The 19,256-nt window shown below is 42.0% G+C and overlaps 1 protein-coding gene across 1 annotated transcript in view; it reads right to left on the reverse strand.

Annotated features, from left to right (window-relative positions):
* Window positions 1-19,256, reverse strand: part of MYO1E (myosin IE) — a gene marked incomplete at its 5' end in the record, with an annotated part of 121,888 nt that overhangs the window by 69,719 nt on the left and 32,913 nt on the right. Inside the window, 5 exons of the mRNA XM_079699078.1 lie at window positions 2,104-2,236; window positions 3,609-3,743; window positions 6,665-6,796; window positions 10,812-10,901; window positions 14,638-14,725. Of these exons, the coding sequence (XP_079555204.1) occupies window positions 2,104-2,236; window positions 3,609-3,743; window positions 6,665-6,796; window positions 10,812-10,901; window positions 14,638-14,725 (578 nt within the window). The remainder of the gene's footprint in view (window positions 1-2,103; window positions 2,237-3,608; window positions 3,744-6,664; window positions 6,797-10,811; window positions 10,902-14,637; window positions 14,726-19,256) is intronic.

The raw sequence follows: 19,256 nt of genomic DNA on the forward strand, positions 1-19,256 counted from the left end.
TTATTTATAGCACTGTCAATTTATTCCCGTGGTTATTTAAGTAGTATTTTTATTTCTTTCAACAAAGTTCTTAGGTTAATTTGTATTTAATATCTTGCTTCAGTAGGCCAGCTGTGATGGGAGTCTTAGCAATTTTTTCTACAATACAATAGCTAAGGAAAGTCTGCTTTCTTCCTTTATAAAAACATAGGCCCTTCCCTCTATAAATCTATTCCATATATAAACTCGAATATGAGAAAGATGACACAAACCAGGTTATTCATTTTAAGTAATTAGAAGAGCAAAAGATGTGAAACCATCTTTATGTCAATCAACAGATAATTGGTTCAATAAATTACAGTATAGCCCGGCAACGGAATGCTAATGCAGCTATAAGAAGGATGACGCTTCTTAATGAATTGATACAGAATAAGCTCCAAGATGTAATTTGAAGTGAAAAAGCAACTGTAGAACATGTTATTTGCTCCCATTAACATACAAGAGTGGGAAAAAAAGAAGAGATATGAGTAGTTTCTCAGGAACACAATATTCCCTTGAAAGGAATACAAGAGATTGGAAACAGTGTTTCTCTCGGGGGAGGGATATAACTCGACTAGCAAAGGGGTAGATGTGATAACTCTGATCATGTACCCCCCTGAACCATGTTAAGGTATTACCAACTGAAAGAAAACAAAATGATTGGGAGGAGGACACTTTTCTTTGTTAGACCTCTTTGGCTTCAAGCATAGTCTTTTCTGATCTCCAACCCTGCACCACTTCCAATCAGGGGATTTCATAGGCAGTTGCCAATCCTGGGCTTTACCCAGTTGGCTGAGGAGGCTACTTCCTCTGGACACTAATGTGCAACGAACCACTTCTTGGCTCAAGCACCCAGGGAAATGCTTGCTGTGTCAGAGTCATGACATTTTCCTCCAGCCTACAGAGGCAGTAAAGGATTGTACTATCCAAGAAGGCAAGAGAATTCCAGTCTACGTCCACAGAAAACTACCAAGAAACTGGAGAGATCAATGTTGAAAGGCAAGTGTTCATCACCCTCCTGGACACATACATGCATTTGTTAAATGGGAAGGATAAAGTACATGAAGTCTAGAAACACAGTTATTATTATTATTAGGTTGTGTTTCTAGACCCTATGGACACCCTGAGTATTTATTGTTTTCCACCTCACTCCCTTCCCTGGTAAACATAATTCACGTTTCTCTTTATCAGACAGACATCAAAAGTTGGCAGAACTTCACTCTTTTATCACCAAAGAAAACAAAAATATAAAAAAGAACCTTATTTGGAATGGAAAGAGCCTTACTGCACTGTCAGCAATGAGTAGGATACTATTTATTACTAGGCATCTAAATTTACCATCTTTGAAGAATGCTGAGAAAGGAAGAAACGTCTCCCTCCCTGGGTGGTTAAAGGATGTGTGGGTTCTGAGAGCAGCCTGGAAAGCCAACTGATGCCTAAGAGGCTAAAGTCACATGCCACGGCAGCTGTGGCTCAGCGGAGCACATAGAACTAGTGATGTGCCTCTTTTGCACCTGATTTCGTCTCAAAGAGTAAAAGTGATCATTCAGGTCTTCAGGCTCTGACTGCTACAGAGAGGACATTAAAGGCCGTCACCAGCAATATCAACACAACAGTCAGGGTCCATTTTTTTTTCCCTGTTTTCAGAAGCCCGGTCTAATCCAACCCATGGGGCAACTTATAAACATGAGCTTTCCTTATTTATATATAGCCTATGATGCTCTTTAGAACCTTTAGGTGAATATCAACCCTAAAGATCAGTTACAGAAAAGATTTTTAGTAGGAGACAAATCTTACTAATCTTCATTAAAGTATCACTATTTTTAAACCTGTATGTGAAATTCTGCCAGATTTCCCCAAAGTTAATGATAAACTGAAACAATCTCATTAATGGTCCATAGTGTGAGTGTACAGAAGAGGCACAGACTCCCATGAGGCCGTTAAGCTCTGCCACAGCAGGACACCTAAGTGTTCTCAGCCTCTCTTACCAAAAAACCCAAAGCAAAGGAAAGTGGTGTGCTACTTCTGATCGGAACTAAACAACTGTGTCCCCTCATCTGGCAACCGGGTGCCCACACCACTCACACTCTTCACTCTCCACGGCCGCGTAGTTGCCAACTTCCTTGAAGCTGATGTTTCCCAGGTGGAGAACTCCCGCCACTATCTGCAGCACCAGCGCCTGCTCCTCCGCGAAGATCCCAATCACGTTCATCGCGTGCTGGAATAGAAGAGAGAAGGGATCCAGACAAGTCGGTCCCCAGCTATAGAAGCACATCAGAAAGACGCCAAACTGCGTGTGCAGTTACACTCGGCTTAGTCTGCGATGGCAGCAGGAAGTCCCTGTAAGACATTTTCACTGACCAACGCCCTCTCACACATTCAAGTCTCAACATGGTGCTGGAGAGGCAGCATGTGTAATCCTCCAGGAATAAGGGCGAGAGAGCTCTGGGGGGAACACACCCAGATGGAGCGGCAGCTGCACGGTCAACAAGTCTGTTTTCGTCCCTTAGTTTTCTCCTTGTTGCCACTCCTCTCCCTCTAAGGGCACCAGTGCCCCTTTTCCAGCCACTCTCAATACTCATGGATCTTCCTCTTCACTGGCAGGGCTGAGAATAAATTGTACTTGCAAAAGGATGGTGATTAAAAAATCTCCAGGAAAATCAAATAAAAGCATCATTAGAAAAGCCTTGTTTCTGAGGTCCATTAAATTCAATAAAAGGAGCTGAGATGCCTGAGTCTTAGATACCAATATCCTAAGAGAACCGTACTCTAGGGCCAATGCAGGCCTATCTGCATTTTTTCTCCCAGCTCCTCTGAGACCATGCGGCCCCTTGATGCCATCTTCTTCCCTGGCACCCGGGACACACAAGCACAAAGGTCAGCTTCCCCTCAACTGTACCTCCAACTGCCCGTTCTCCCACTTGGTTCTGGATCTGGGCTGAAGGAGGAGGCAGGCTGGTACCCGACTCAAAGGGCAGTGGTGATGCAGTTCTTTGAGGCTAAATGGGTGAACAGCCCACCTTCAGAAAGTTCTAGACTGACTTAGTAAGTCGTTTCCCCAAGGACGTGAACCCTCAATAATCTACCTGGATTCATACCTTGTACCATAAAATACATAAATCATGAAGAGAATGAGGTAGAGGCTCTCCTTCTGACCTATAAACACAGAGGGGAAGAGAGAGCGGGCGGAGAGAGACTGAAGGCGTTCTAAGATTTCTAAACCTGATTAAGATCCTAAGAGCAGTTTTTGCTTTGCTTTTGAAAGGAAACAGCTCAACAACTGTATAAGCTGTTGGCAAACAGATATGGTAAATGCATTACCCACGATCGCTTTTATTTGTTAATCAGAGCACCTGCAGCAGGTAATGATGATTTTTTTTTTTTTTTTACCCATTTAAAATCATTAAGTGGTCCTCCAGCAACTGGGCACATGGCTATTTAAGGGTGTTTACAAGTGTGTTTCAGAAAATGGAGTGCTTCCAGCAGCATGAGGTGGGAATATCGGGCTGTTCTTTGCTTTGCTAACCTCCCCTGCCCTTTCTGCCATAGGCAACGCCCGGTCTGAAGAGCTGCCCCGCGCCAGCACTTACCAGAGTTTCCTGAAACTCCTTCCTGTCGTCAATGCCATCCACCGTGAAGGACCCCGAGAGGCTCAGGTAGTAATAATAATCCATGGTGGTGATGCCCAGGCTGTGCTTCTGCTCTGCGGAGGCGCCCTCGATGAGCTGGAGCAAGAGAAAGTGGCGTGTGCGTGGAGAGGCCCAGAAAGCAATCGAAGGTACCGCACGGTTCCTGTCACCACCAGCCCCGGAGCCCAGGCGATGAGACTTCCTATCCCTGCTTCCCAAACGGATGGGTGGTCCGGTCGCAAAAATATGGAGGGGCTTCAGCATATGTGCTCTCTGTGTAGTAGCCCCAAATCATCTTTGCAAATTCTAATTCTTAACTCTGATTAGACCTGCAAGAGCTGAGAATTTTCCCTTGTCCGATACAGGGAACTGCACGGTCACACTGGTGAGATCCCTTGGAAAAGTAGACAGCAAGACAGATGACAATTACTTTGTTCCTGCTTAGCTTGCACATGGCTTTTTAAAGTGCAGCTGGACCCTCCCTGCTTCTCACTGCAGGGTGCATAGTCAAGAACAGCCTCAGGTCCCCCATGCTGGTGTCCTGTCCCTTGGCTTTCTGTTCTATCTCTGGTATTTGCCTTAGCTGTGAGCAAGACCCTTTTAGGTGTGCTGGAAAATGTTCAACTATCCATTCTTAAGCTGGGGGTGGGGACTAGAGTTGTAGTTTGCTGACTTTCATGGTGTGAATCCTCCTACCATGACTGATTTCAAACTACCAAAAAATGTCCCTGAAGGGAGAGATGCGAACAGCCCCTGCAAGCCAGTGCCAGCCACCACTGGCTCCCAGCCGGCAGGAGTTAGCCCCATCCACACTCCTCCATCCTGGTCAAGTTCCTCCTGTCATCCCGGCTCCACACCCTTAAAATAGGGAACCTCATCTCCATGACCGAGAAGCTCTAGGTCATTTGACAACATCAGGTTCCCTGAGTTTTTTCCCCTATCTCCTCAAAATCTTTTTGCACCACTCTCTCTTCCTTTCTTCCTTCTGGCTTTCTATTTTTTTTCTTTTTTGGGGGGGTGGGGTGGGCGGGGTATCTAAGGAAGAACTTCCCCCACCTCTTTCTCAGTCTTCTCCCCACAGTATGTAGCTCCCTGAATCTTCAAACACTCCTTTCTTTAATTCTCTCCCATCTACAAACACATGCTGCTCTTTGCCTTCTCTAGAAGCTTTTCCTTGACTCTGTGAGATCCTTCAAGCTACAGAACCTACTTCCTCATCTGGCTTCTTTCTCGCCATCGCCATTCTGAAGAAATAACCCTCATGGCTACTTTCCAGTGGCTGAGGCCACCAGGCCTTTCTTGATCCCAAGGCCCTTGCCCCATCCTTCCCCCCAAAGCTCTGAACATGGGATCCTGGCCCACACTCCCCTCCACCGAGCTCCCTCTGGCTTTGGTGACACTGCAGGATCTTGGCTTTCATCCTCTGACTACTTCCCTGGTTCCTCAATGCCTCCTCATCCTATAGGTGGTCCCCAGGTCCCCAAGTCCTATATGGGCATGGTTTTTCTCTCCACACTCACTCCCACAGGAGTCTCCCCTATTTCACAGCTTTGACTATTACTTCTATGTCAGAATCTGGAACTCTGTCTTCCCCTGATCTCATCACTTCCCCAGTCTCTAATCTGGGGATTTCCAACCTGTAGGAAGAGGAATCTGGAGGGGCATGGGGCTGGCTTTGTGTGTGTGTGTGTGTGTGTGTGGTATGCGGGCCTCTCACTGTTGTGGCCTCTCCCGTTGCGGAGCACAGGCTCTGGACAGGCAGGCTCAGAGGCCATGGCTCACGGGCCCAGCCGCTCCGCGGCATGTGGGATCTTCCTGGAATGGGGCACGAACCCGTGTCCCCTGCATCGGCAGGCGGACTCTCAACCACTGTGCCACCAGGGAAGCCCGGGGCTGGCATTTATTAAAAGGTGTCTGGGAAATAATTATGAACTTCTGTCTGGTGCTCAATAAATAATACACTATGTGTGTGACGCATGAAATTACTTTTCAAACATCTGTACATTTTGCTTGGACTGATATAATTAAAAACATTACTGAATTAACAGAAGCTTTTGGTCATTTATGTACGCTTTCAACCAACAGATGCCAACCAGAAGAATTATTTGCCATCACCTAACATGTCTATGTAATTGAAAAGACTGAATGTGAGCTACCAACACAGCTTAACTGCCTTCAAATCCAATGATCTTCAAACTATAACAAAAAATAAATTTAAAAATCCCACAAAACTACTGCATGCCAACTCTTCAAAGAAAATCTAATGTGGATCCCCAATATATGAAGTACTAATACATAAATCCATACATTAAAAAATTGTGTATGGTATCATTAAATTTTTTTAATACTTAAAAACATTTAAAAAATAGTCAAAGCAAATGACTGCTGAAGCCTGGAACACAAGTTCAAAGCAGCCAGCATACTGCTCTAGCACTAAATTCTCCACGGCTTCTGAGAGTCTAAGCCAAAACTTTTTGACCTGGCATGAAAGATCTCAAGCCTATTTCAAGTCTTTTGTCCAACAGTTCACCTTTTGGAGACCTCTGCCCTTGCAGACCAGCTGGGGCCTGACTCATACACTAGCCCACTCCTCCCCCCTCCCCCATCCCTCCCACTCCTGCTTTGTTCAGGCCACCTGACTTGCCTGAGTCAATCTCCCCTCCATGCTATCCTGTGCTTCCTTAATGGCTGTCCTTACCATCCCAGCCAAGTCTTCCCTTGTGAATTCCTATTTGGCAAAGAACAAAACATTCCTACTTTTGTTCTGAAGTGTGTCAACACTTTCTTGATTATTTTACTCTAGGGAAATTTTTGTCTTCTCATCCCAACTAGAACTCATTGTCCTTGCAGGTAAGGGCATTCTCACAATTCTTTTGCACACTGACTTACACATCCTACAGCAATAAAGACTCCTGGGCTTGCCAGACTAGACTGTCTAAACCTGAGGACTGAGAGAAGAAAATTTTAAATGTGGAAAAGGAATAAGGAAGTAGGAAAGAAATAATATAAAGGAAAACCTGGTAAAATATGTGAAAATTCCGCTCTCCGGGGTTCCTCATCACCACCCTAGATTTTTCCAGAAGGAAGTTGGAGATCTTTCCACCATCTGGTTCCCCACCAGGACTGAACTGGATTTCAAAGTATTTTCCCTGCAAGAAAATTAGGGATTTCCTTCAATGGTTGGTGAACAAAAACATGATGTTCCAAACAGGCCTTGGATATAGCATATAATTCAAGGAAATTCATTAATGAAAGATATGTTCTGAATTATTCCCAGTTCTGGTCTAGACTTCCTCACCACTTCCTATCAGACAATAACCCATGCCTTTGTCCAATCACACAATTCTGTATTGAGAGAGAGAATCTATCATTCCAACCTGACTAAATAAGGATATGCTCACTATATTCCTTCCCATTTTCCCCCAGTAGGTGCTTGCCTGCTAAACCGGAAGCTGTAAAGAATAGGACAGAAAATCACATGGTCCCCTTGATCTAACAAGAGTGAACTCTATCTGCCTCTTTCAGAGGAAGCAAATTTTCCCTTGGGCAGACTTACTTTAATGGCTTTGAGCAAAAGCAATCCCTTTTTACCTCTGGAGCATCTAATATGCTTATGTAAAATAAAAACACTTGGTTATAAGTCCTTTCCAGCTACTTATGGGTGTGGGGATTTTTGCTACTGTTGTTAATACTTCCTTTTAAATTACTGCTAATAGGGAACAAAGGAGAATAAAACCCTGGAGGGTAGCTGAAAAAGGTGTCCAGATTGTTAAGTAAATGATTTTTTTTTTTCCCCACTACAATCTAGTTTCTCTCCAGTCCTCAGGAAGGTCCAGGAGGGCAAATATAAATGAAGAAAAAGATGAAAATGTGGGTTTTAGGGAGCGGTGTGGCCTAGGGTCAGACTGGAGAGCATGCCCAGCCTAACTGCATTCACATTTAATATTTGTAAAATGTGTATGCTGTTGAAATCCCCCCATCTCAGGGCTGAAGCCTGCCAAGCAGCAAGTCTCCAACTAGAACCATAAACTCACTAAGGAGAAGGAAAGCCTGCTGCGTGTTTTTCCTGCTGCCGACAGCACCTAGCACCTGCTGTGTTCCTGCTAAGGTATTCGCCAATTCCAGGTATCAAAAAGGCTACAAAGGAAAGCCACCATCTAACTGTCTATTTGTTTTAATCTGCTGACTCCTTCCTCTCCCAAAAATAAACCCAAAAATAAACATCCAGAAGCACCACAAACCGCAGCTATCCCGAATTACGGTGGTTCACGAGAAAAGTCTGCTGAACAAGACCCCTCTGCTTCCTACTGTGGCCATCCTTCGCCATCTTTCCCTTCGGCCACATTCTGAAGAGAATAATTCAGTGTCCATTTGTGTATAACCCTACCACCCCACTGCCATTCCCCGTCAACCTGAGGATGGAAATGAAACAAAACAGGACATCAAATCCAGGAAGGGCAGATGTGGTAAACGGCAAACTCTCAAGTCCTTCTGGAAATGGTTCACAACCTTGGCTACATGTTAGAAAGACCTGCAGAGCCTTTAAGAAATGCTGCCTTAGGGGGACTTCCCTGGTGGCGCAGTGGATAAGACTCCGCACTCCCAATGCAGGGGGCCCGGGTCCGATCCTTGGTCAGGGAGCTAGATCCCACATGCATGCCACAACTAAGAGTTCACATGCTGCAACTAAGAGTTCCCATGCTACAACTAAGGAGCCCATGTACCACAACTAAGGAGCCAGTAAGCCGCGACTAAGGAGCCTGCCTGCCGCAACTAAGACCCAGTGCAACCAAATAAATAAATATTAAAATTAAATTGAATTTAAAAAAGAAAGAAAGAAAAAGAAATGCTTCCTGATGCCACCCCAGACAAGTCAGTCAGTCGCTAGGGACTGGCACCCAGACGGGAGTAGCTGTAAAAAGCCTGGGTGTTTTTTATATGTGGCCAAGTTTGAGAATCACTGTTCTAATGTAACAGAATTGCTTATACACAACTCAAAATTGTAATATAAAAGGCAAAATCCCTTATGAGAGAGCAAAAAGTTTAGTTTTGTTGTAAAGCAGCCTGGGGGAAAGAGGAAACTGTATAAAGAAAGGATATGATATTTCCATTAGTAAATGAAAAGAAACCTCAACTCTTGGTAATGTTTTATTTCTTAAGTTAGATACTGGGTACCCCAATGTTCATTGTATTATTTTAAAATAGTATTTGAAATATTTCATAATGTAGTTCTTAAAACTTGAAAAGATTTATAAGTGGAAATAGATGAATTTTTATGATTCACACAACATATCCATTTTAAGTGAAATTACCCATAATCCCACGCTGATGCCACTTCTACCTCCTCCTACTAATCACTGTAATAGGATATGCAAACTTGGATTTGCAGACACCTTAATTATGCTTTATATAAATGTGCATTTTAAAATAAATAGGACCATATTATAGATATTGTTTTGTAACCTTCTTAAAAAAATTTAACAATATGGATATCTTTTAAAATAAATCATTATTAACAGGGAACGTGGATATTATACACTAAAAGTATTGTTGGGTCAAAGACAATGAGTCTTTTAAACTTTGATAAGAATTGTCAAATTGCTCTCCTGGGAGGTGTCAGTCTTCAACCAATAGCGTCTTTTCTCCTTAATGTTTCATGATCTGAGAGACAGGAAATGATATATGGTTTTAATTTACATTTCTCTCATTATTAACGAGAACATCTTTTGATGCCCTACCAGACTCCACTACGTGTGTGCACGTGTGCACGTGTGCACGTGTGTGTGTGTGTGTGTGTGTGTATGAGAGAGAGAACTGCCTTTCTGTATAGTTTTCCCATCTTTCCATCAGGGTTGTACGAAATTCTGTCATCAGAAAAATAATAAATGCTGGGTATTTTTGTTCTGCTTTACAAAAACTGACTGCTGTAGCCTCCTTGTCCAAGGATAAAAAATAATTTATATTGGAAATATCAAGGAAAATATTGATGTGGTTATCTTCCTGCTCTCTAAGGAAGGCAAAAGAAGGGGGATGGGTAGCTAGAGAGTTAAATTTGGTCAAGTCCATCTTTACAAGGCAGACTGAGAGGGACAACTGGCATTGAGCAGAAAAATGAGAGATGAACAAATGAGTAGTCTGAATAATATTAAACAGCGAGGAAAGTGAGGATAATTCTGACAGATAAAACTCACCAGGGAGCTTAACAATTACTGCATAAGAACTGAGCAAGAATTCTCTTGGAAATGGAAGCTTCCTTCCAACACAGAAGGGTAAAAAAGAAATCGTTTTTCTCCAAAATTCTCACTTATTTATTTTAAAATGGTCCAGAATCCACCTCACAGATGGCTCCCTAAATGCTTTACTGCCAGACATAATCTATGGTTGAGATAAGATACAAAATCTACATAAATCAAAGCTACTGAGCAAACATTCATTTCTTTGCAAATGTGGCTTTTTGTCAAGGGGCATATATTCATATTCATCCTTGCCAGCCTTCCAATTTACCCCCTCAGGAGACACTCAGAAAAACATCTCAATAGGCATTCAGGCATTTGCCTGATATCTTCATTCCCTTGGGTAAGTGGGCCAGTTAGAAGGAATCTGTAGACTAAGTCCAGTCACTTTTACATGTCATTATGTCACATGAACATGCAAAAAACGCACACACAAAGCCAAGAGGGGTGAGGTAAGCAGTCGGCTCCCTCTGGCTGACAGAGAGGAGGAAGTTTCTTTCCAGGGTGCCAGATCAAAGTGCTTCCTTCAGGAGTCCACAGACCAAGTTCTATGAAGCAAAGCAAGGCGACAAGACCTGGGATCTAGTCTCCTCAGTTCTTTGTCAGGGAAAGAAGGCTTTTTCTCCAGGGCCCAAAGCAAACTCCTCCAAGACCAAAGTTGACACTTCCATTTTCCTTAGGAAGGCAACTCAAGTTGAGAACTGGTTTCAAAAATTATCTTATTTACATCCCCAAGGCTCAAAAATAACTTGAGTCAAAGGGCAAATTGAAGCCTGGCAGCTCGCTGCTAGAGAAAACGAGGAAAAGATGGAAAAAGCGGCCTCCTGATGATGTGTGAAAACCCCCTATTTCCTCGGGGACACAGGACTTAAATCAGGAATGTCAACATCATCAATCAGGTGACATTCTCTATCATAGGAAAGAAACTCACAAATCGGCTGGAGTTGTTGTTCCGGACCGTCTTGGCATTCCCGAAGGCCTCCAGCAGCGGGTTGGACTGTAGGATGATGTCCTTGACGTGCTGTCACAGCAAAAAGACCACAGGTTAGGAAGATGCGAACACCTACTCCACGATGTAAAGCCCGACTTTCCCAAGGACATGGTTTCTGAATATGGTGAAGGTGAGAGGCCTCAAATCCAAGTCCCTGGGATTTCTGGAGGATTTACTCTTTCCTCTTGACAGACCTAACCCTGTTTGTGTGGTCATGCCTTCCAGCTCCCTTGACTTGATGCAGGATTCTCTGGAGCCAGGGTGCCACCATAAATCAGGATCTACAAACGTTCCTGGACTGGGTTTCCAAATCGGATGCTGCACCTTCATCCCGTGCTCCCTGTGTATGGGGCATCATGGCAGGACGGGGCATCTCCTTGGGTTCTGACTGGAGGCTTTACTGTCACTACTCCCGTTCTACTCAACTTCTCTCCCCACCTACTGCATCCCGCACTCCCTCTCTTCACTGCAAGTGAGAGGCACCTTGAGGGAAATTAAACAGTTTCTCCTCCCCAAACAAAGCTGCAGACACAGTCTTGTGCTTCCCGAACTTTCATGTGTGTGAATCACCTGGGAATCTCATTACAATGCAGATGCTGATTCAGTAGGTCTGAGGTGGGGCCCGAGAGTCTGCATTTCTAACCAGCTCCCCAGTGCTGCGGGTTTTGCCAGTTCTTTCCCACTTGAGCAACAAGGGTCGACACTGGATGGTGTGGAACAATTCCTGGCCTACTGGAGGGGAAGAATTTGGTTTTCATATACCCCAATTTGATGTCAGACTGAAAAGTACAAAACACCCCATGGGCAAAGACAGCTCAACAGATAGGAGTTGATGTTGGAGAGGATTTTGAACAAGTGAGTCATTCCTTGTACTTCTAATTATTCACATGCTATGGTTAAACATGTTCCAGAAATAACAAGTCTCTGGCTTGTGCTCTTTAGCTACTGACTAATTTCAAGCCAAGAGCTCTCTGTATCCTTGTCCTCCTAGGAAAACAGGAAGAGAAAAATCAACATTAAACGTCTGCAGTCTGGCCACTAGGTCGTCGCCTGCAGCAAACAGGACTAGATGAAGGCACTAACTACTAACTATGTAACAGCCAAAGTGCTCCTCTGGCACCGCCTGGACATTCAGAAGAGGACCGAGAACTGGGATTCCATCAACCAGGCACACGTCGTTAGCAATGGAAGGAAGAGTAAATCATGGATGGTCCCACCAGGACGTCGGTTTCAAAGCTTAGAAAGATACTTCTAAGCATGCTTCTCCTTTAAAAACTCATGGATTTATATAAAATTTGCTTTTCTTTGTAAAATTAATTTTGACTTTGTGGGTCTTCATTAATCTTTTATACGTGTTGTCTGATGGCCAGGCATGCCTACACCATTTATCAACACTCAACTTCTTGTAGGGGCAGAACAAAAGAAAGACCCTCCCTTGTCTTTTTTCCTCTTTCATGATTGACTTTGTAACTGGGAATCTTTATGCATGTATCCATCCACCCCTCCATCAACTATCAAGATGTCCAGCAGAATTTTGTGGCATGTGGTAAGCATATAGGGGGAAAAGAGAAAGAGTGAATTCAAGGAGCAGCCCATACACAAAAGAGCATCCTGGATTCCTGGCTCCATGTCCATCTTCTATGGACAAGGTATGATCACACAGATGGAGCAAAGCAAGTGGACTGTACCATATCAACCTAAGTCCTAGAGCTGTACCCACTGTCCAACATGGAAGCTGCTGAGCCCATGCAACGTGGCCAGTCCCAACTGAGATGTGCTGTAAGTGTAGAACACACACTGGATGCCAAAGATTTAGGACACAAAGGAATGTAAAATAGCTCATTAATTGATTAGTAATTATATGCTGAAATAATATGGGGATCTATTGGGTGAAATAAAATATATTAAAAAAGTTAATTTCATATGCTTTTTACTCTTTTTTACTGTAACTATTCAATTTTAAATTACGCACGTGACGTGCACCATCTTTCTACTGGATGGTGTTGCTCTAGATCTTCCTTTCATTTGGTAGAGGGGCCACTCTAAGACCCTTTTACTCTGTGTAAGGAATACTGGCCTCTGCCTTAAGCCTTCTGATCCCCCAGGACAGGATGGAGTACTATTGATTTAGTAGACAGAGCCATAAGAAACAGAATTTCGATGTGTCTTTTTAAAGTCGACAGCTGACTATGGCAATAACATCACATTAAATGATTCTAACTAAAAAATTAATCTTTAGGGTGACATCTACCTTGGATCATGATTTCTAATAATAATAAACAAAAAAGTTCCCAGCAGTCTGTGCCAGTGATGAGCAGTGTGAGTTTGGGCAGCCCCCTGTGGACCTTAGCCCCCATAGCCATCCTCCACTGCTCTCTGGGTGTGGGAGGGGGGCTTCACCGGTCCTGCTGATGCTGATTCCACTACCACAACGAGTAAAACTCAAGACAGGAAAGGCCGCATCTACTGCTTTCTTCATACTTTCCTCTGGAACCTGCCCCTTCTCTGCCCATACTTTAATCCCCCCCTTTTCTTTCTCCCTCTCCTGTGTCCTCGTTCTCTGGGTTTCCCCCTTTCCTAATGTTTCCTGCTAATGCTCTGATCCTTCCTCCTTCCTTTCCTTTCTCCATTTTAAAATCTTTGTAAATTTTCTGAATTGGAGATTTATTCACATCGTTCAAAAAATGAAAGGTTCGTGGCCACTCTCACTTTCTAAGACAGACCGCATTCTGCCTATGGAATGTGTTATCTCTCTAAATAAATCCACCTCTTACCTATCAAAAAAATAAAGTGACATAAAAAATAAAAGGTTTGGGAGGTTCTACATGGAGAGATGCCCCTCCCCTAGTCTCCTCCCTGGAGAAATCACTATTAGCAATTTCTTATGTATCCCTCTAGAGCTATGCTATACATATGCAAACAAATGTAAATATTATAAATATGTGTTCTCCTTTTTCTCACATGGTAGCACATTACATGCAATGTTCTGAACTTTGCTTTTTGCAATTCATGATGTAGCTTGAAGATCAGTCCCCACCAGTACCTGAAGCTTCATTTTTTTATGGCTGTCTAATATTCTAGTCTATTATGAACCATAAATTATTTCCCCATAAATTATATCACCAACTGATGAGCATTTGTCTCCAGTCTTCTCCATCATCAAAAAAGGTCACATCAAAGATCTTTACACATGTATCATTTTGTATACATTTCAGGACACCTAAAGGTTAGATTCTCCCCAGCAGAATTGATGAGTCAAAGGATGCATGCTTATAGGTTTGAAAAATATCGCCGAAATGCCCTCCACAGAAGTGTACTAGTTCATGTTCCTACCAGTAATGTGTTAGAGACTATGCCCCTATGTTTTTTACCAGCAGTGTTTAAAATACTACAAAATTTTTGCCATTTTGACAGTTAAGAAATAGTTTTTCAATGTAATTTTAATTTGCATTTCTCTTATTATCATGGGGGTGAGCATATTTTCATGTTTTAAGAGTCATTTATATCTCCTTTTCTATGAGATGGCTTTCATGCCCTTTGTTTATTTTACTTTTGGATTTGTAACCTTTTCATCGATTATATATAATACTCATTACATATTAGGCATCTCCAGCCCATAATATGCTGTTTCTCTGCATATTTCAAGTTTCTTGGTTATAATACCAATGTCTTCTCTGTGGAAGAAAAATTCTTTTTTAAACAGCAAATGGAGCCTCTTACTTTCACACAGCGCAAAGTCTCAAAATGGGCCATAGCACCAGCTCACCTGGACTTTGGGGCCTCCTCCAGACACCCTGGAGATGTAGCTCATGATGTATTTGGCAGCCACTGTCTTTCCAGCACCACTTTCACCACTAAGGAAAGAAAGACAAAAATACCCACCTATGAAGTGGTTCATGACCAGCTCCCTTTCCTCTGAAAAGACCCCCTCAAAACAAAACCAAAAACAAAAGGAAACAGGCAGAAAGGAATTCAGTAAAAAAAATGCACAATACTGGTCGAGAAAGTTAAATCACAGCAGGATCAGGTTACCTCCATGACTTGTATGATCACTATTAACATGGTGTGTGGGCCAGGGTTCTGATAACCATCACTGTGTACCGGACAGACAATTCAGCATTCTAAATGCCCAATAATAGGAGGAAGCATGAACAGGAACATTACGGAACATCAGAAGTACAGACTAGACAGATTACAACTGACAGGAAGATTGTAAACATTGCGGGAGAAAAGCACACAAAGTAGTGTTATGTGAAATAGATCAGATTCAAATTATATGTAAAACAGGGTTAAACAACTGTAAAGAAAAAAAAGCACATAAGAAAAATATTAGCAGAGGTTTTGGTAAAGGAAAAGATACCCTGGGAGACTTCTTTCAGTTCATTATTTTCCAGACTTTTAGTAATCACATATCTCTTCTGTAACTAAAAAACAAAAAAGGGGGGGCTTCACTGGTGGCGCAGTGGTTGAGGGTCCGCCTGCCGATGCAGGGGACACGGGTTCGTGCCCCGGTCCGGGAAGATCCCACATGCCGCGGAGCGGCTGGGCCCAGGAGCCATGGCCGCTGAGCCTGTGCGTCCGGAGCCTGTGCTCCGCGACGGGAGAGGCCACGGCAGTGAGAGGCCCGCGTACCGCAAAAAAAAAACATACACAAAAAAAGAAAAAGTAGGCACTCTCAGGTTTCAAACCATGTGCCTTGAACTGATGCAAGCAACTTTATTTTAGAAGTTCTAAAATTAAATGATGAGGTAATATTAATCACATCCTGCATAACAAAGACTACTTCCGTTTGGTGGCCTTACTGCATGGGGAAAGCCTTTTGTTAATACCGTATAGTCAGATCTTCAAAATCTCCGTTTCTTCCCCCAAAATCCCCTTGAAGGGATGACGACCTCAATTCAAAACACGCTTAAGTCAGTCAGATTTCTCATCTCTCTATTGGTAGCCTTGTATTTCCATGATAGAATTAGATGAAAGGAATCCATTATCATGTAAAATAATGGTGAAATTTAACATGAAAAATTCAGGCTGCTGTGAGTTCCTAAGACACTATTTTTGTTTGCTATCGGTGATCAAGAATTTTGGGGTACAGAGCAAATATTCTGTGAACACCCAACCTAATGAACTGTTACCAATTGCTTAAGTACTCAAGAAAAGAGCAAACACTTGCTTAGGGTCCAACCAAGCCAGGTGGCCCCCATCCCCAAAAGGAAACTGAAATAAATTTGGAAATAATTTGCTATTTCAAAACAAAACAAAACGAGGATTAGAGTCACCACCATAGCAAAACTCAGAACTCTGTTGAAGTTCTTTGAACTAATATGTTATATGCTTAATTAGAGAGATTATAGGGAAGAATGAGGGAACCATCCTCTGTGAGGACTTCTAAAGGTCTGACTCCATCTGTGCAACTCATTCAGCATCCTAGTACTCAGCTCCTGACTTCCAGGTCACATGAATACAGAAACCAAACTGGTATTTCATAAGGTATGGCGGAAAGTAGAAAGCCAATGAGCCTGGGATGACATGTCACACCGATTACAGAGCCATGCTTACTCACAGGCACAAGTAGGTATAATAAATATTTCAGCTCCATGAGGAAGTTATCTGTTCAAATGGTCCATGTAATCAGAAGATATATACCCTAGATCCAAGGCCAAAACATGCACTCTCACTCATTTGAAGCATAGGTTTGTTAACAATGAAACTCCATTTTATAATGTTGTAAATAACGTGAACATTCAAGAATACTGGAAAGTCCAAGAGTACAATGGTACAACCAGCCTATATAATATTACACAGACATTTAAAATAGTTAGAAAACTATGTGGCAATATAAAAACAATGCAATTAAGGCTAAGTGGCAACATAAGCAGAAGACACTGTACCTATAACTTGATTACAACTATGTAAAAATAATGTATGGACAAGAACAGAAATGGAACAAGGAAAAAGAAACAGTTCTGACTTGTTGGGGGGCTGATATCTGGACGATTCTTGTTTCTTTTGATGTGATTTCTCTTAAGGTTTAAAGTTTTGAGAGAGACAGTTACCCATATATTTCATATTTTTAAAAAATATGGGACTTCCCTGGTAGTCCAGTGGTTAAGACTCCGTGCTTCCACGGCAGGGGGCATGTGTTCGATCCCTGGTTGGGGAAGTTCCACATGCTGTGCAGTGTGGCCAAGGGAAAAAAAAAAAAAAGGAACAGAAAAAAAACAGAATTTTTTCCCAGCATTTCCAGAAAAAGTGGGATCGCACATCACAATGACAATCAACAGAATTAATTTCTTTAGATTATTACTATGTCATGAGTAAACAACTTTCGTATGTAGAATTCCTTAGAGAAAGCTGTGAGTGTGTAAAAGAGAAAAGGAAAAAAAACAATAAATCCTATTACAATTACTAAATGAAAGTACAGTAATGTCCCCACTGTGTCTTTGGTTAGTAGTGTGATCAGACATAAAATATTTTGTGTCTTTTGTTGAAAGAAAAAAAAGGAAGATTAATGGAAAGTAACTCATTTCATATATTAAAATAAGTATGCCAGGTACATTAATAGGACATCTACATTCTCAGTAACACTGATATTTTTCCGAATATTTAAAATAATTAGTTATGGCTGAACTTTGATCGGAATTTTCATTTCTTGGATTCAATTTACAGATGCTTAAAAAGAAATTTTATTGATCAGAGGCTGGTAATTTGCTCAGAATATGGTACAAGAATGGAGTGCTCCATAATTACTTGAAGCTTACAGTATATATAACCATAATTACATTGGCCCTTTCAGGGAAAAAATTGTTTCTTCCCCTGGACTAAAACCCATGTTAAAAGAATATGAAGGTATCAGACAGATTATACAGCACATGTGAAATTATTTGCTTTGCATCTCACAGCAATTAGAGCAATTTGCTTTGTTTATGGTTATAAGGCCTTTCTTAATTGCCTTCACTTGATTTCTAAAGTGGACCAAAAAATACTCTAGAAATGTATGTGCCTTAAAATTAGAAAAATGCCCCAGTGGTCCCGAAGTCCAGCAGCCTATCAGAATCCTCAAAGTACTTAAAAAATGCCCATGTCTGGGCCTGTCTTCAGACCTGCTGAATCCTGGTCTCCAAGGACAGGGCCTAGAAATAAGGATTTCTAACAAACTCCCTAGTTCTCATATAGCTGGCTGGGAACCAGCTAAACAAATGTAAAACGCAGTCAAGACAGATTTCATAGGAAACATCAATTCAAATAGGAAATAATGTAATGTTTCTGACTGCATTCACTATACAAATGGAAACATATGCTAAAATTTCAAAGAAATGGAAAGAATGTTCGGGGCGGGGGGCGGGTCGCTATTTACAATGATACATTAATAATTGGATTCAAAGACTATAATTGTTTTTCTTAGTCCGAAGGTTATTCCTCACTTAAAAATCAATAGTGTTTTCAATTCAGTTCAACTGATTCTAGCAAATGTAAAAATATCTTCGTCGTATTTGGGGGTGGGTATCCCAGAGAACAGGTAGAGTCGACCATTCCTCCTATCTCCCCCTTGCTAGTCTCAAAATTTTTATCTCTGCTGGTTCTTACCACACTAGCTGTTGTTCCCTTATAACTGTTCAAGTTAATGTAATTGAAATGCTGCTCTGCCTACTTTACATTTATTTGCACTTTAGAAAGGATAAAAATTTAAAACAAAAATTGTATGTGCATTTGCTTACCCAGCATGCACTAAGTGCCTCCTTGTGCCAAGGGCGAGGCTGGGATGAAATGTGTCTCCTGCCCTGGAGGGCAAGTGCACCAACACTGTGATAACACCTTGGAGATATGGGTACAGTTTTAGGGATTCCTGAGTTTGTATTAGGAAAAGATTCCTAAAGAAAAGCACAAGCTAAGTCAAGTCACACTACTTACATTTCAACGAGACAGATAAAGTTAGCCAGGTAGGGGAATGAGGGTGTGTGTGTGTGTATGTGTGTGTGCGTGTGTATGTGCACACACGCAGGTAAGCATCAGAGGGTGGCATTCCTGCCCAGAATGAATGATTGATAGGACAATGAAGTTATGAAAATTCCCACTGGGTCCTACTCTCTTAGACCTGACTTTTTTCTTTTTTTATATAGGGACATATTAGTACTAAACTTGACTCTTATTTCAGAAGGTATAACCCAAGGGTAAAAAACACAGAGATAGCTTAAAAGCTTATTTCTAATTTTACAGTTATAAAAGATAAACATATTGGTGACTGAAAAGAGTCCAGATGAGAAATAACATCAATTCCAAAGGAGATTTGAAAGCAAACTAAAATTTTGCAGATGTATTCACTGTAGCATGTGTCCGCTGGGTGGGTAAGGCATGTCAAGGACTGCTCTAAGGGCTTCAATCATTTGA

The sequence above is a fragment of the Hyperoodon ampullatus genome (genome assembly GCF_949752795.1).
Source record: "Hyperoodon ampullatus genome assembly, chromosome: 3".
NCBI classification, from domain to species: Eukaryota; Metazoa; Chordata; class Mammalia; order Artiodactyla; family Ziphiidae; genus Hyperoodon; species Hyperoodon ampullatus.